General features: G+C 41.5%; 1 protein-coding gene across 1 annotated transcript in view; it reads left to right on the forward strand.

Moving 5' to 3' along the window:
* Positions 1 to 236: 236 nt before the first annotated feature.
* Positions 237 to 18,726, forward strand: part of LOC311036955 (uncharacterized protein) — a gene marked incomplete at its 5' end in the record, with an annotated part of 40,270 nt that continues 21,780 nt past the window's right edge. Inside the window, 11 exons of the mRNA XM_084045964.1 lie at positions 237 to 1,328; positions 1,445 to 1,506; positions 1,603 to 1,751; positions 2,270 to 2,382; positions 2,599 to 2,660; positions 3,047 to 3,204; positions 3,314 to 3,360; positions 3,403 to 3,433; positions 5,094 to 5,257; positions 5,371 to 5,432; positions 5,542 to 5,690. Coding sequence (XP_083902090.1) covers positions 237 to 1,328; positions 1,445 to 1,506; positions 1,603 to 1,751; positions 2,270 to 2,382; positions 2,599 to 2,660; positions 3,047 to 3,204; positions 3,314 to 3,360; positions 3,403 to 3,433; positions 5,094 to 5,257; positions 5,371 to 5,432; positions 5,542 to 5,690 — 2,089 coding nt within the window. The remainder of the gene's footprint in view (positions 1,329 to 1,444; positions 1,507 to 1,602; positions 1,752 to 2,269; positions 2,383 to 2,598; positions 2,661 to 3,046; positions 3,205 to 3,313; positions 3,361 to 3,402; positions 3,434 to 5,093; positions 5,258 to 5,370; positions 5,433 to 5,541; positions 5,691 to 18,726) is intronic.

The following is an 18,726-nucleotide window of genomic DNA, read 5'->3' on the forward strand; positions in this document are numbered from 1 at the left end:
CGACTACAACAACTCAAAAGACCACAACTCCAACCACTACATCTACTCAAACAACGACAACTACCACAACTCCAACTACCACAACTACTCAAACAACCATAACTCCAACCACAACAACTACACAAACAACCACGACACCAACCACTCCAACTACTCAAACGACCACAACTCCAAGCACAACACTAACCACTACAATTAATCAAACAAAAACAACTCCAACAACTACTGAAACAACGATGAGTCTAACCACAACTCCAACCACCACAACTACTCAAACAACCACGGCACCAACCACCACTACAACTACTCAAAATACCACAACTCCAACCACTGGAACTACTCAAACGACCACAAATCCAACAACAACTCAAACAACGACTCCCACCACAACTCCAACCACCACAACTACTCAAACAACCACAACTCCAACCACCACAACTATTCAAACAACCACTACTCCAACAACTACTCTACCACCAACTACTACTACTCTACCACCAACTACTACTCTACCACCAACTACTACTACTCTATCAGTAACTACTACTACTTTACGACCACCAACTACTACTGCAACAGCAACATCTGCAGCTGGTGGTGGCTGCAGCTGCATCACCAGCTGTGTTTGCGGATGCAGCTGCGGTGGTTGCTGCAGCTGCGTTGGTGGCTGCAGCTGCGGTGGTAACTGCAGCTGCGATGGTGCTGGCAGCAGCTGCACTAGTGGCTGCAGCTGCGGTGGTAACTGCAGCTGTGGTGGTGGTGGCACCAGCTGCACTGGTAACTGCAGCAACGGTTGTGGTGGCAGCAGCTGCATTGGCGGCTACAGCTGCGGAGGTAACTGCAGCTGTGGTGGTGGTGGCACCAGCTGCACTGGTAACTGCAGCAACGGTTGTGGTGGCAGCAGCTGCATTGGTGGCTACAGCTGCGGTGGTAACTGCAGCTGTGGTGGTGGTGGCACCAGCTGCACTGGTGGCTGCAGCTGCGGTGGTAACTGCAGCTGCGGTGGTGGTGGCAGCTGCGGTGGTGGTGGCAGCAGCTGCACTGGTAGCTGCAGCTGCGGTGGTGTTGGCTGCAGCTGCGGTAGTGGTGGCAGCAGCTGTAGTGGTGGCGGCAGCTGCAGTGGTGGCGGCGGCAGCTGCGGTGTTTGCAGCTGCGGTGGCTGCTCCACAGGTGCAGCTGCTGCCACCACCACCGCAACTGCAGATACCACTGCAGCAGTCACTGTTAAGAGGCTGACGTTCAGATCTGTAGGAGAAACATTCACAGTTGACCTCTTGGATCCATCATCTTCTGCTTTTAAGGCTCGAAGCAATTTGATAAAGGAGCAGGTAAGTAACACATGGTTGTGAACATAACATTAAATATTTTTTTTAAATGTATTTTTTTAATATTAAGAATGTGAAAAAGTGATTTACTGAAAATGTCTTCATTTTGATTTCTACAGCTTGAGCCTTACTACAGAGCAGAATTCAACACGTTCAAATTCTTGACAGTGATAGCCTTCAGGTAATATGCCAATACTTCAATTATGGCCAGCAGATCATGATTATTTAAAAAAAAAAGAATATATTTGTGTTTAAAAATAATTTTGTTTTTTTGCAGCGATGGATCAATCAACAATCATCTGGACATATCATTCAGTTCCTCGTCTTTCCCTGCTAATACTCAGATTGTAGCTGTTATGACCACAGCAAAAAATAACATCACAGTCTTCAACATAGAAATCGCCTCCATCGCTCTCAATGGAATACGTAAGCAAATAACTGATCTAACCCCTTCAACCCGGGACAGCATCTGTATCATTTTAGATGTTCCTATTGGTATATATAGCAAATAGCAAAAAAAAATCAGGAAACTCAGGTTTTTCAGTTTTTAGAATTGGCCTCTGGTCTAAATGGGCTAAACAGGCTATAGAACAATGCTTCTCAACCTACAGTAAGCATACAAATATTGAAATTATGTTGAATACCAATATGCCAAACTAGTATCTGGATATTAGTATATCCGGGGACCCCCCTACACTCGACACAACCTGACCATCAGTCAATGCTATTTGACCTCTATCACAACACTAGCTCTCCATTCTATTTAATTTTACCACCAGCTATTACACCTGTTACTACACCTACAGTCATTTCTACTACATGTACAATATCAAGAGAAACAATTTAACCATGGGTCAATACATCTGTATTGCAAATTAATCTGACTTTGTCATTAGTAATATCAACTTCCAGCAAATAATGTTGTCCTATCCTTTGTGCTCCAGCATTAGTGGCAACGATCGCGTTAGAATTCAAACTCGAGATAACCTTCACACCAGATCTTGCAAATCCAAACTCAACAGCATTCCAAAACTTATCAACCCAAGTTGCCACAGCGGTAAGTTCACACTGTATGACCTGTCAAATATTACTCCAGGACTCAACAGAGAATTAATTCTACTATCATTTTTATTTTTTCTGAGTGAATAATACATTATAATAATACTGTGTGTGTGTGTGTGTGTGTGTGTGTGTGTGTGTGTGTGTGTGTGTGTGTGTGTGTGTGTGTGTGTGTGTGCGCGTGCTCATTATGTTTTCTGTGTTCTTTTCACAGCTGGACAATCTGTATAGACCACAATATCCTAACTTCTATCGAACTGTGATCAACGGCTTCAGGTATGCTCTTGACATAACTTCTGATGGACAAAATAATTCCATTTTCATAGATTTTCTTTATTTACAGTATGCTTGTTCGAAAATGCAATTTTGTAATTTCACGAATTAGCTGCAGTAGATCTATGCAAATACGCCCGGCTAATATTTTGTTTGTCTAATGTGTGTAATGGAGTTGAGTGGGGAAGGGGAGAGGTTATGATAGCTTGAGTGGAATCTTTTCTCTATGGAAAACTCAAAAAGGATCCTTGTATGGGAAGTAAGCGTATTACTGTAACCTTCGTGGCCTACCTTAATTACATATGTAACAATCGTAAAACTGGGACCATAGAAATGTACATGACAAAATCCATAAAATACACATTCTAACAATAATCATCTTGTCACAGCCAAGGTTCAGTTGTGGTAAATGCGACCCTGCAATTTCTCGAGGCCAGCTCTAATCCTCCAACAAGCGATGCTGTGGGAAACACTTTAGTGGAAGCTGCGAAAAACAGCAGTTCTGGCTTGTCCCTTCCTGTGAATGCATCATCAGTTGTTGCAACAAGTATGAGCTTTTTAAATGTATTTTCTTTCAAATGTATAACATACAGGAAGCTACAATACTGCTTTACGTGCTTCTCCAGCATTTCCATTAATTTAAACTCTTTTTAAAGGTACAGCTTCTACAATTGTTGCTCCCACGACTGCTCCCAATGCTACTTCACCACCAGTCATCACAACTTCAACACCAGTGAACATAACCTCACCACCAGTTAACACAACTTCACCACCAGGTAATACATCATCACCAGTTAATGTAACGTCACTACCATTCAATTTAACTGCAGGGCCGGACTGGGACCAAAATTCAGCCCTGGCATTTTGGTCCGAACCGGCCCACCACCCCCCGGGCCGTTTTGTCAACGGGGAGGGGGAGCGTTTCACTGTTTCAGCCCAGCCCTGCACATGAACTCTGCAGCCGCACTGAGGCCCCTGCTGGAAAGCATCCCAGTCCAAACATTAACGTAACTAATAATTGGGCCACGCGACCCGGAAATTACCGTAATAATCCTAAAACGAAAGCGAAAATATGTATCCGAAAATATGTATTTGGGGCCCAGCGGGCCACCGGGCATTTGTCCGGTACGCCAAATGGCCAGTCTGCCCCTGTTTAACTCCACCATCTGTCAAAGGGATTCTAGGCAACTTCAGAGATCAAAAAAAGAAAAAAACTGTTGTCAAACAGTTAGTACCGTTGACTGACAACCCCTTCAGCCAATCAGCAGCTCGTTCCCCTTCAGCCAATCAGCAGCTCATTTTCCCTAGCACCAGCCAATATGATGCAAGGGGACTTTTGAAGGGGCTATGCCGAAAATAGGTTGCTTTATTCGGATACATACGTGTCACTGCCCGCCCCTGCTGGTTCTCTGATTGAAAAAAATAATAAAAATAGGCTTTGTCATGATTAATTGACCAAAGTTAAACAACTAAATTCTATCCAAACGATATCTTAAAAGTATATTCCGTGCCTCAATAAAGAAGTTTGAGAGCGGTGTAAAGTTTTAAAACTGTAACAAAAAGCTGGACACCCGTTCCATTTTTGACGGCTTCACTCGGTTCCATTCGGTTTCACTCGATTCAGTTCACACGGACACGGACGCGCATGGACGCGCACGCACATGCACTTCATTTCATTAATGTACCGGGTCACCACATGTTAATAAAACTTCACCACCAGTCAATACAACTTCTCCACCAGGTAATACATTATCACCAGTTATTGTTGCGTCACTACCATTTCATTTAACTTCACCACCAGATACAACATCACCACATGTTACTGTAACTTCATCACCAGTGAACATAACTTTACCACCAGTCAATGCAACTTCAACACCAAATACAACATCACCACATGTTAGTGTAACTTCACCACCAGTGAACATAACTTCACCACCAGTCAATGCAACTTCAACACCAGTCAATACAATATCACCACATGTTATGTTACTGTAACTTCACCACCAGTGAACATAACTTCATCACCAGTCAATGCAACTTCAACACCAGTCAATACAAAATCACCACATTTTTAAACTGAAGTGATATTAATACATTCTATTAATATCAATTCTATTAATATTACCACTTCAACTAAAGCATCCCTATTCTGGGGGAACATTCGCCAAAAAATGCAGATTTACGAGCTAACCTTTTAGATCGGCAATTTTTGGAAGAGAGATTTGGTGTAGATCGAGAAAAGAATGCACCAAGTACGGTTCAACTCAGGTCTATGTTACTAGGCTCTAAGTTTTTAAACTGAAGTGATATTAAAAAATTCCAAATATTATAAAAGTATTCTGTGGCACCCTTGGACTTGCATCACCGCACCATAGGGTGCCACAGCCACTGTGTTTTGATATAGAATGCTTTGTTTTTCTTCTTGTTTTACAGAGGTTACCACCACTGCAGTTGCTGCCACCACTGCAGTTGCTGCCACCGCTGCTGCGGCCACTGTTAAGCTGACGTTCAGATCTGTAGGAGAAACATTCACAGTTGACCTCTTGAACACATCATCTTCTGCTTTTAAGGCTCGAAGCAATTTGATAAAGGAGGGTGTAAGTAACACATGGTAGTGAAAATAAAGTTAAATGTTTTTTTTTTTTAAATCTTAATATTAAGAATGTAAAAAAGTGATTTAGTGAAAATGTCTTCATTTTGATTTCTACAGCTTGAGCCTTACTACAGTGCAGAATTCAACACATTCAAATCCTTGACAGTGACAGCATTCAGGTAATATTCCAATACTTTACTTGCTTTTAAATTATGGCCAGCAGATCATGATTATTCAAAAAAAAAAACGAATATCTTTGTATTTTAAAATATCTTTGTTTGTTTGCAGCGATGGATCAATCAACAATGATCTGACCTTATCATTCAGTTCCTCGTCTGTCCCTGCTGATACTCAGATTGTAGCTGTTATGACCACAGCAAAAAATAACATCGAAGTCTTCAACATCGAAATCGCCTCCATCACTGTCAATGGAATACGTAAGCAAATACCTGATCTAACCCCATCAACCCGGGACAGCATCTGTATCATTGTCTCCGCCAGGAGACTATGTTTTCGTTCTCGTCCTTCCGTGTGTCCACCAAGCTAACATTGGTCAAGCTTCACGTGACACATGACAATATGTTGAAAGGGTGTGCTTTGATTGGCTAGCGAGACGCATGATGAAATAGAGACCTATAAATAGGTGTGTACTTCAAAAGATCATTTATATCTTTTGAAGTGAGGTAAGACAGGATTAATCAGGAACCGTACTGGCGGAGACCTGTGTTCCGAGGAGCACATTTTCTAGTTTTAGATGTTTCTATAGGTATATATAGCATATAGCATATATAGCAGAAGGCGTTTTTAGAATCGGCCTCTGGTCTAAATGGGCTAAACAGGCTATAGAACAGTCTCAACCTACAGTACGGACCTCCAGTTTGACATGCACAGCATTAGGCCAGTGGTTCTTGATATACTTGTTTAACCACTTGAACAGCATCCCTATTCTGGGGGAACATTTGCCAACATTTGCAGTTTTACAAGCTAACCTTGTAGATCGGCAATTTTTGGCACAGAGATTTGGTGTAGGCTAGATCGAGAAAAGAATGCATCAAGTACGGTTCAACTCAGGTCCATGTTACTGGGGTCTAAGTTTTTAAACTGAAGTGATATTAATAAATTCCAAATATTATCAAAGTATTCTGTGAGAAACGCTGCATTAGGCCACTCAAACCCATTTGACATGTTTTTTCTATTTTATTTTTTATCTCTGAGACGCCCTACACTGTAAAATGTCACCGAATGGAGTCATAGGGTGCATTTGGTTCCATTTTGTGTACAGAGTTACCGGTGCCTAAGGGCGGTTTCACACTATGGTCCTGGGTGCACACCCCGGAACGCTTGGCAGGTGTCGCGCTAGTGTGAATGTTGCGCATCGTTCCCCGAAACGGATCCCGCGGGTTCATTTCATCATTAAATTATAAAATGAACCCACGGGATGATGAAAGATTTAGTACCGCATCATCCCGCGGGTTAATTTTATCATTAAATGACCAAATGAACCCGCGGGATGATGCGCTAAAACCTGCAATATCTATATATAAAACTTTTTTTTAATTATATAAAACATTACATACAGAAATAGAATGAGAGCGCGAGAGATAGAAAGAGAGGCCGTGTCACGGCCATATAAGGACAGCAACAATATATATATATATATATATATATATATATATATATATATATATATATATATATATATATATATAGTATATCTTGTGGAGTTTCAGCTACTATGCATCCCAGAAATATATAGCTTATAAGGCTTTGTAATTTGAAATTTGTAAGTAAATATGGTAACTCATTTAGATGTAGGCCTACGTAGGTTTATGGTTTCCCAAGGACTATAGCCGTTTCACTCATGATGCAATTTCTCTTTCATAACAGATACATACATGTGCCAGATAATCCCCACACCAAGAGAGTAAAAAAAGAAAAGACGTTGGATTGATGTACTTTATTTAGACATGAGACATACATGAGAAACATGGGAGTACAATTCACAATACAAGGTTTCAGTCATTCAGTCCGACTTCACTACTATAGTTGCCTTTTCATAAATTATATATTTTCGTACTTAAGCTGTCGTGAAAGTTTATAATATTTAGAGAAATTTAAAGTTTCAAATACAAAAGTAGTAGTAGTTGTTAGCAAACTGGACATTTAGACTGAATGTTTCCTGTATCCTCATCTTGCGCTAATGCACACAAGTGTTTCACCAGGTTTTATTTGTGTTGTTTCTCATAAGCGTGCGTCTGTCAACAACACAGCAGTCTGTGCCTTGACTTCTGTGCGCTCACTGGGTACATCCACACATGCCCGTACGCTAGCGTGCAACGGTACGCTACGTGACGGTAGCCCCGTCCACTCCCATGTTAAAAAAAAACGGAACGGTACTTCCGGTTTTAAACTTAACATGGGATTGGATGGGACCTCCGGCGTCCGTACAGCAACTTGACGGAGATGTGTGGATGCACCCACTGCGCTGTGCGCTCAGTGCGTTGACTCTCTCCCCAACCCTTTATTTATGCGCGACCAGCACAAACATTGTCGCATAGTTGATGACGTCTGTGTCCACAGGCGAACCACTATGTGCATGCCGCCACCTATAGGATCGGGGGTATATATGCAAGTGTTCTCTGGTGCGCAAAGATCTTGGCCAATGTGAATGCAGGCCTGCAGGAGAGGCGATCCGCACTCGGGAACGCTTCGGTTCAATCGGACCCTAGTGTGAAGCCGCCTTAAGTGTCCATTTGGTTCCTAAATATCAATCATTTAGCTGGGGGCCCCCTGGAACCCCCTCAAGGACCAGTGCGGTATAACAATTTTTGTTTTGATATAGAATGCTTTGTTTTTCTTCTTGTTTTACAGAGGTTGCCACCACTACAGTTGCTGCCACCGCTGCTGCGGCCACCACTGCAGCCACGAGTGGAGTGAGCCATAATACGATGAGCATCTTCACCGCATTGTCTCTGGTGGCGTTGGCATGGCTTGGCACGGCCTGGCAGCCATAGTGTCACTGCTCGAGTGCACCCGACATGTTCAAGGACAATGGTCACCATCCATGGTAAAGACCCCTTAACAGACGACGTCACACTGATAAGAACCAGTATGCGTGCAACCTGTATGCGTGCAATGAAACCCATTCTATCAGGTCTCGCTAGGACGCGCCTCACTAGCCAACACACAAGAGGGGGTTGGGGTGCGCTGAAACCAGCGCAGCCCGAAATAACAGGTTGGGAATTGATTGCGTGAAACAATCACCTGTGCGTCCAGTCTCAATGTTAGTAAACAAATAATTGGTCTATGAGAAGGCACTTTAATTTCATTGGAGATCATGGATGTTACGCTCTCTTATTTTAGAGAGCTTTGAAAGCACTCTTAGGATTTTTTTTAAATCAATGAGGATGGATTATTCTGTTAAATGAATCCACATCCCTGACTTTACCAATCTCTGATTACAGTTGTAGACTATATTAAACATACAATACTTCTAAGCTTCTAAGCAATAATTATTTTGCCTTAGATAAAAATGTAATACATAAAATGTAATAAAATGTAAAAAAAAGTATCCAACGTTGCATGCAGGCCATGGAATACATTACAGCAAAGCAATGTTTACTTATTTCTTTTAATAGTTTACATATTGATAATGCTATAAAATTGCATTCATATTTATCATTATTGAGTGTATTTTGTGACATTAATTGTAATTGTGTAGTTTATCTGAGCAACGATTCATCTTCATAATGGTCGGAATACATTTGCACAATGTCTCGCTTTATTGTTAAATGTGGGGTCTATGGAAGAAAGTTAGCATCCTTGCTAACTCTGATGTATTTACACTGTATTGCCACTCTCTACTCTTTTTGATGCTGTGTTCATGAATGTACTGACCCGCCCCCAAATGAACAAATAAATACGTCTGTGGTGAAAATTTGATTGATAAGAATTGATTGATTTGAAGTTATTGACATGTAGAAATAAGACAAAGTGATGTGTCTTTATTTCATGGTTGCATATCGTCTCTGTCGGGTGCAAACCTCATTATGTCCAAAACTGTTACTTTTCAGGATTGACATTCAAGAATAGGCTCTATTCACAGCAGCCATATTATGAAGACATTCACAGGTGTTACCAATGATACTAATGAAGGCTCTGTTCCATTCTGGTCAAACAGAGTCAGGGTGCTGATGTTGTGCATGTTGGCTCACTGGAAACACTCTGTTACACCAGTGGGTCTACAGTTGGGGTCCAGGGACCCTCATGGGCTTCCAAATGGCCCCTTACAGGTGTGTAACTCTGAGAGTCCCAGAGTTATGGGGGTCGTGGAAACCACTGTGCTACACTATGGAACAGAGCTTTCATTAGTATCATTGGTAACACCTGTGAATGTCTTCATAATATGGCTGCTGTGAATAGAGCCTATTCCAAAGTAGCAGATCTACAAGCTCAAAACGCGTCGCTTCGGACCGCGTTTCAAGCTTGCGGATCTGCTACTTTTGATGCTTTTGTGTGACACTGTACTATGATCAAGTAGGGCGTTAATTTACCAAAAAAATGGATCACTGGGGTTCCCAGGACCCCACTTTGAGAACCACTGAAATAGTAAATTGTATTGTATTTAATTGTCAGTAGTCAATAAAATGCATCAATTTGATCAGAACACCAGTGACTTAAATATTGTAGCCTAATACTTGACCTCAACATCAACAACAATAATATAATGATAGTAATGATCAGGCATGTGCAGGGGGGGGGGGGCTTTTGGTGCTTGAGCACCTGCCCTTTTGCCTCAAATTGCCCTTTTCCCAAAAGATAATTGCTATTTTTTTATCGTAAAGTAACATGCTCATTACATGAGTTGCAGGAGATCTTTTTGTAGGCCTATTACACATGGTACCTCTACACAGTCGACAACAAGACAGCTAAAATAAATGATTGCTAATAGCTGCCTCAATTCTGTCAAAATAACAAAATGTGTTAACAAAAAATATGTGCTTATAAATAACATTAACAGAATCACACGCCTAGTCTCGTTGCTGTCTGGCAGAAACCAGCTAACTCCATTTTGACGCTTTTGCATTTTTTTTTCATAAATCAGGGCCATTGAACACCCTTTACGTCTGTGTGTTGTTAAAAAGAATATTGAGCCAATGAAAAGCATTCAAAAGTGCTTCTGACAATAAAACCAGCTAACTCCATTGGATCCTCAAACTTTCTGCTAAACCAGCAAACTCCACCGGAGTTAGCTGGTTTTGCTGACTCCAGGCTCCACCCCCTTTTGACCTCCAACCTCATTGTGAGCTTGGCGGTCCATTCAGCTGTTCTTATCAATGATGAACAAAACCTCCAAACGCCACTTTTTTTTCATTTCCTGAAAAATGAACATTTTGGAGTTAGCTGGTTTCTGCCGGACTGACAGCAGAGATATAATGATGGACTCCTGATATTGTCTACTCTATTCCACAGCGCTACACATTTTAAAACAAGCCACTTATCAAATAAAAAAATATATATATTATTTGGGGGTGAAAACCGATCAACAAGCTCACAGCATGTTGTGAGCTTGTAGATCAGTAATTGTCTCCACCAGAGCGAAAGGCATGGCGAGAGAATATGTTTTGAAACCTGTCCGTCCGTGTGACCGCCCGTCTGTGTGTGTGCATTGGCGGAAGGGGGGGGCTACGGGGGCTGCAGCCCCCCTGGTGATGGGAAGGGATTTATTTTAATTTTATTTTTGTTTATTTATTTTTTTTATTTATTTTTATTTATGAGAACGAGAATTAAATAACTTAGCCCTAACCTAACCCTAACCCTAACCCTAAAACCGAAATAAAGTAAAGGAAAAAAAGTGCCAAAACCCACCCAAACCGCACATTTTTCGACCCGAAACCGCAAAAAAATCGCGCGTGAACACACTTGCATGCGTCAAGCGGATTCACCCGACGCTCAGCCCCCCTGGCTATTAAGTACTTCCCGCGCGCCTGTGTGTGTGTGTCATTCTGTCTGTGTACAGCTAATCTCTGGCACCGGTGGATTGATGTCAGCGAAACTGTGCACACACACAGTTTCAATTCAGATCCTCTGCCCCACATTTTTCACATGGGCCTTTTATAGCGCCACCAGGAGGCCGATTTGTGCAAAACACATTTCACATAGTCAAAACACATAGTCATTAAATGAAACGGGTCTTTCAGATTTTTCATATTCCATTCTGATTGGCTAAAATTGGCTTCCAAAATTTGCAGGAGTGCCCCGTTCTGAACAAAATGCCTCAAATCATGAACACGGCGTGCAATTTCCGTAAAATTTTGCACGCACATTCCCACTAGGCCGAGGAAGAAATGCCACTTGAAAATGTTCTAATCAGCCTCATGGTGGTGCTAAAACCATCCGATTCGTGTTTTTACCGAAAACTGCACCGATCTGTGTAAAACTTTGTATGCGCACTACCTAGAGGACAAGGAAAAACCTTTGCCCTGGATTTTTCACATCTGCCTTTTAGAGCGCCACCAGGAGGCCGACTTATGTAAAACATTATTTTAATATTATGCCTTCAGATGTTATCAAATTTTCACGCAAATTGGTACACATGATCTATGTGATCAAGACGGATCAGTTAGATTTTTCATATTCCATCCTGATTGGCGAATTCCGAACATTGCTGGCCCACAATAACCTACCTGACCTGGCGGAGACCTGTGCTCCAAGGAGCACTTTTTTGAGTTTTCTTATTTTTTTTGCCTATAATGACTTGCCCAAATGTGTGATGTCAGGGTTAAAGTGGCTAGCTATTCTTTTGAAAACCTGGAGACTGGGAAGTTATCCACTGTATACAGGGAGCTGGCAGTCCTGGTCCATGTATATTCCATGTTTGGGATTTCAATAATTGGGTCTTATCCAGGGTTGCATTGCTCATGGGATGGCCTTGCACACCGTGCAGGAACCTATTTATTTGAAAAAAAAAATCACACCTCAACAAAGTTTACAAAGGCTCCCGACTCACACCAGGTGGATTAACATAGGAATGAGCTTAGATGCATATCAATTGTCCATTGTGTGACCTGTAGTGTAGGTGTTAAGCGACGTGCGCGTCACGTCATTAAAATAGAGTGCAACCACATTCCAATTCAGCATTGGCAACACTGGTCTTATCAGTACAGACAGTGCTACCATCTTACATTGCAGGAGCAAAAGAGCCATACTTGAAGAGATTAAGTTCTACCAGCTAAACTAGTTTTTTGTGTGTCAACTTTAATAGATGTGGTTTCCTTTAAGGTGAACAGGTATTAGCAGGGCCGTGGGAAGACGTTGTGTGTTACGGGTGCTGTATGCGTGCCTGTGCGGGCTAGCCTGTGCCCGCACGCGCGTTTCCAGATTTTTTACTTTTTGGATTTTGGATTATAAAGATGATTTTCAATTATAACAATAACTATAATAACACTCCACAATCATAATCCACAGCTTCACCATCAGACCTCCTCCTCACCCCGGATCAAAATTAGGCACCTTTGGGTCAAACTATTGTGACACTGCATTCCTTTTAATCCTGTCATGCCCTTCATTAATCACTCATCATGTACATAATTATCTGCTTTGACACTCAATGTTTTTCCTTTGTTGGCGCATACCTTAGACTTTCTCATCAACTAGACTACATACCTGTTCACCTTCATGGAAACCACAACTAATGGAGCTACCGTGACAAAGAAAAAACTTGTTTAGCTGGTAGCGTCCTGTTTCCTCATGTCCCCAAGTAACACTGTCCTCTGAAAAGCCATCTGTCTATATAATAATAACCATATCTAATACGCACCCACTCACCTTTGCAGCTATAAGTGGCCATTTTGCTCCTGCAATGTAAGATGGAAGCACTGTCTGAACTGATAAGACCCAATTATTGAAATCCCAAACATGGAATATACTTGGACGGTGGACCATGCCACATTTAATGGCTGTCTCAGGACTCCCCCCTATAGATGCCAGTATACAGAGGACGACTTCAAAGTCTCCAGGTTTCTTTAAGTATAGCTAACCACTTTAACCCTGCCACTTTTGTCATTATAGGCTAAAAAGACAAGAAAATAGCTGATCTACAAGCTCACAACATGCCGTGATGGGTTGTGAGCTTGTAGATCGTTTCCCCCCAAAATAATTTAGATTTTATTTGTTTTAATATTTTTTTTGATAAGTGGCACGTTTTAAAATGTGTAGTGCAGTGGAATAGAGTCGAAACTATGGCACATCAGGAGTACATACTGTACATTTAGGGCGTATGTGTTTCTGGTAATATTATTGATCACTTGTCTTGCATGTCCGTGGCAATATAAAATATTGATGGAAATGTCCATCACAAGCTGGCATGGTGATGACCTCTGATTAGTTATATTGCTAGTTACTGGAGAAAGGTAATAATACTATTTTCGTTAAGTTACTTTTGTTACTTTCCAACACTGCTCACATACCTTTGACTTTAATTGTTTCATTGTCTGACACACCTCATACTCTCCATTAATATCAAGAGAGCGAAAATGCATTCAAACAGATGTTTTAAGATTCAATTGTGTCCATACATTATAATGAAAAATATGCATATATATATATATATATATATTTTTTTTTTTATAGGTGGTGCCATGGTTTTGCACTCTGTTTTTCATGTGTCTATGAAGTTGATAGAACTTTATTAAGCCCCCTGGTGGTGTTTTTATGGTGTTTTATGTCTTCTTTGACTACTTTGAGTTTCTACCTGGAGGCTGAAACCTTGAGGGTCAAACGTGCCAATAGAAAAACAGCGCTTTAGTGACATAGTAAAAACATGCCCTCCCCCTCATTATCATAACACAGCAGGTGTGGGCATGAGGAGGAGGAGGGACTAGGACAGGTGGGTGGTGCTAAGGTGGTGGAGGAGGTGCTAAGGTGAAAACCAGGTATACTTAATGAACTGGAGGCGTGTCCACATAAAAACATAATTTTAACACTTTCTGTACACTTTTTTGAAAAAGTATAGTATAACATTTTTTTTTTTTAAAGTATAACCATAATACCTGATGATTATGTTTTGGGGGGGGGGGGGGATCACTGAAAATCACGGCACCCCGTCTTTAAGGGAAAAAAAGAGTGCCACGGACATAGACAAGTCTAACCACGGACATGTTTGTCCATGCACGGACATGTTGCTGACCCCTGGTTCAGAAGGAGCTATTTGCTCACAAGGCAAAGGAGGACAGAACTGGACAAGTAAAGCTGGTTGTCGTTAGTTGAGAGACAGTGTTTCAAAGTGTCCAATAATGACAAATAACAACAACAATAATAACAACACTCCACAATCATAATCCATAGAAACCCTCCATCCACAGCCTAGGACCTCCTCCAACCTAAAGGTTATCTCACCTCTGATCAAAGTTAGGTGCCTTCGCATTACAATATTGTGACACTGCATTCAATTAATTAATCACTCATCATGTACATATATTTTTTGTCTCTCAAGTTTCTTTGTTCCAGTGTTCCATTGGCATTTTATCCTTGACGTTTCCGTGAGAAGCATTAATCATGTAATTATTACGTCTAATAAATCAAATCACATCAAGTGTAGCTTGTAGGGTGTGTCTTTTTCATTGGCATGCCTTGAAATTTCTCATCAACAGAGAATACCTGATCACCTTAATGGAAACCACAACTAGCTACCGTACCTTGCCAAACCAAACAAATGGTTTTGCTGGTAGAACTTGATCTCAATTAGTATTATCCAAAATAATTAGGATTTAATTTGTTGGTGGTTAAGTGGCTCAGTAGTTAATGCAGACATACTATTGTTTTAAAATGAGCAGCACATTGGAATAGACCCTATAGACACACTAGGAGTCCATTAGTATACATTTAGGGCTAGGCCACTGTGTTTTTGGTAAGATGATTATAATTTTATACAAAATAGCAAATTTTACTTCGAGGTGCCCTGTTGTCCCTATTGCCCACGTATCCTAGCCTGGTTCCATACCATAGACCCCGCCCACTCTCTGAGTGGACTGCCTCTTGGTCTGGAGTTGTAAATGTGAACCTAGGACTTCTCCGGTACAAAATGCGTTGTCCAATGAGAGGCGGAGGTGGGCGTGGGGATCCCTTAGGATTGGTTTAGGGAATTTCTAAGGGGCCATTTGGGAACAAAAATGGAGTGTTTCTAGTGAGCCAACATGCACAATATCAGCACCCTGACCAGAATGGAACAGAGCCTTCATTAGTATGATTGGTAACACCTGTGAAGGAAGTAAGAAGAAGCCCAATTTATTTCCAATATGGCTGCTGTGCATAGAGCCTATTTCAGACTGAAGCATAATCAGGCTACACCTATCCTGTATCCAATGCAGGAGGCAGAGGAGAGGGTAATGGCAGTAATGACATGGGCCAAGTTACAGAAGCAGCTTTTATCTCTCCGTCTCTGCGGTGTGACCGTTTGACTGAAACGGGAGCGAACGAGTCAGCGAGGCAGTGTAGCAGCGAGCGTACGCACGCACCGACCCACACACCCCCCACACACGCAGGGGAGGGGGAAGGGGCCGCTCTACTGTTCTGCTGGGCTGCAGAGTTTCAGGTCCCGCGTGGTCCTAGTGCCTGCCACATCACTCTCTTAAAAAAAAAGAAAAAAAGAACATAGTTAACTGGTTTAGGCTGGTTTAAACCACGTTAAAGGACCCTACCACCGCCAATATAAGTATTTGTCTAATCACAGCTTTGGCCATGTCGCACATAAACAGAACATGTTCGCACTAATACATTTTTAGATTCCATGTTTGTTTACATTTTCTCAAATCTGTTACTGTACATAGCTTAATGAATAATGATTGAGTCAATATTGGACAAATATTACTGAGCCATTAAGAAGACATCAACATTTGAATCAATAGATAAAGCAGGGATTACTTTCAGTAGATCACATCAATCTGCACATTAAAATGCTCACTTGTGTTTTCAGAATTGAAGCCCAAGTAATTGTCGCCCTCTGGTGGAGAGAGGAGGAAATACATGTCTGTCCAAATCAGCTTGTAAATACATGTAGGCTAACAGCAGCATAATGGTGACTTAATAAACCTTTTTCACAGATGTCTTTTAAACAAAATGCTAACTGGCTAGCTAAGGCTAATGGTAATTCCTGAAGGCAGCTACAGTTTGCATTTTGCGACTATAAAACCTGACTTGATATATATCCAAGTTGAATCTTATTGCACAGGCATTAATTAACATTACTCTAAAGGGTAGAGTGGGTGTCTTACCTGTGGGTGTCTTATCTTATGTTTTAGCGGTGCCAGCCGCTCTACATTTGACCGTGTGTGTTTGTCCCTCCCTCCCTCCATCCGTCCGTCCGTCCGAGCACAGCCTCAACAGCTGCAGCTGATTGCAACACAAAGATGCAACCCGTTTCAACACAAACAGGACAAAGTACAACACATGCAACACTTAAAGGCCCACTTGCAGGTTGTATTTTTGTTCAATAAAAATAAAATGAGCACCACAATAAACAATGTGGACTAGGACAAAGGTGACTTTCATGAAGAGGAAAAAAAAATAGCGAAATTGACCCAGTTTTAGCGTTTTATCGAACATTTTGTCCGCCCAACCACCACCATCACGCATATTGTAGTCCATGTTTCATAGCGTGCGTGTGTTAGCGTAATGATAGACTGAGAGAACGAGCCCGATCGATGGTCTTGAAGGGCGGATCCAAACCCAGGCGCTGGATTCCAACGCTGCTTCCTATTGCTTCACCAATCAAACCAAAGTACTTAAAAATTATACAGTTATTGTACAGTACTTGAGTAAATGTACTTAGTTACTTTACACCACTGGTAAGCAGTCTGTAGCGATGCGAAAACAGAAGGGGAGGGGGGAGGATAGAAGCCACCAGCATTTCCCTGAACAGACGAGCACAGGGAAGTACAGTTCAAAACAAGGTCACAAGTTGTGAGCTTGTAGATCTGCTATTTTCAAATGGCTGAAATGTACATAGGGCTGAAGTGGTTACTGTATGTTTTCTGCAAAATCTGCAAAGTAACTAACTAAAGTTTTCAAATAATTGTAGTTGAGTAAAAGTACAATATTTGCCTCTGAGATGTAGTGGAGTAGAAGTAAAAGGACTGAAAATTGGAAATACTCCAGTAAAGTAAAAATACCTCAAAATTTGTACAGTACTTGAGTAAATGTACTGAGTTACTTTACACCACTGCTATTCAATGTCTGATATCCTATGTACATTTAGTATCATGTGTAGTATGTGATCTATTTGCAGGCTCATGTGCAAATTAAAATGCTACAAATTGTTATCCACATGCAAAAGCTTGAGGTACAAGAATATCATTGTCTAATGCAAGCTGTTTCCTAAGTCAGTGGCTCTCATTGTAATGTCAATGACACGTTAGGCTGCAGACCCCATTTGAAAATATTTTGTACTGTAGACTATCTTGTCATGTAAAATCAGGTTTCCTACAGTATGGAAAGTCTGTAATGATAAAAGTGTTTTTCATGGCGTTTGGAGCCTTTCCTCCAGCAGCTGGATGAAATGACGATGGTTAAGCCCTCGGGCACGAATAAAGTTGACGATTTTCACCAGTTTTACTGACATGCTACGGTTGCAAAACAGATTTACACAGGGATTCCTGGTGAATTATGCAGTGTAGGCAACCGTTGTCACATTCAGCAATTTATTCCATGGCAGGTTCAGCCTCTCCAAACAGCCTTAACACCCGGTCGTAGAGATCTGAGCCTCTTGTTGTCCCCTTCATTGACTCCATGGCAAGAATTTCCTCCACTATTTCAAACTTGCCATTGATCCCTCGAATAAAAATAAGTAGCTGGGCAGTGTCTGTGCTCTCATCCATTGCGATGGAAAAATAATGTGAAGTCATCTGCGTTTTTTGACAATTCAGCAGACAAGTCTTCATCAATTAATTCCACACGCCGTGTGACTGTGCGACGAGAGAGACTGATATTTTCGAACTGGGTTTTCTTTTCAGGGCAAACCATGCTAGCTGCCACCAACATACAGTCTTATTCTTACAGTCAGTATTCTGCTGGGTAGTTAACCTGGAAGCCAGTTTCAGGACTTCTTTTTGTCTTTCCTGCGATGACATGTTTGCGCCATATTTGGCATGTCTGGTCCAGTGGCGTAACGCAGAATCGCGCGGCCTCCCCGCGAGTTCTGCTGGGAGGCCCCGCACAACATGCGAGCGTGCGCTTCGTGCACGCGCGCGAAATTTTTCGGGTCTAATTCGGTTCTATTTGACCAATATAAATCAACATTTTTTCCGGTTTTAATTCGATTTTTGACCAATTTAAATCTACAGTAAAAGCACATAAATAGATCTTCATATCTCTCCCAAGTAGAATATACACTGAATCAGTTATCTTAAAAACTAGCAAATCTACAAGCACTTAAACAGATCTTTATCTAAACACTTTAAACTCTTTCAGCCTGGAGTA

Source organism: Gymnoscopelus microlampas (genome assembly GCF_963454915.1).
Source record: "Gymnoscopelus microlampas genome assembly, chromosome: 20".
In the NCBI taxonomy this organism is placed as follows: domain Eukaryota; kingdom Metazoa; phylum Chordata; class Actinopteri; order Myctophiformes; family Myctophidae; genus Gymnoscopelus; species Gymnoscopelus microlampas.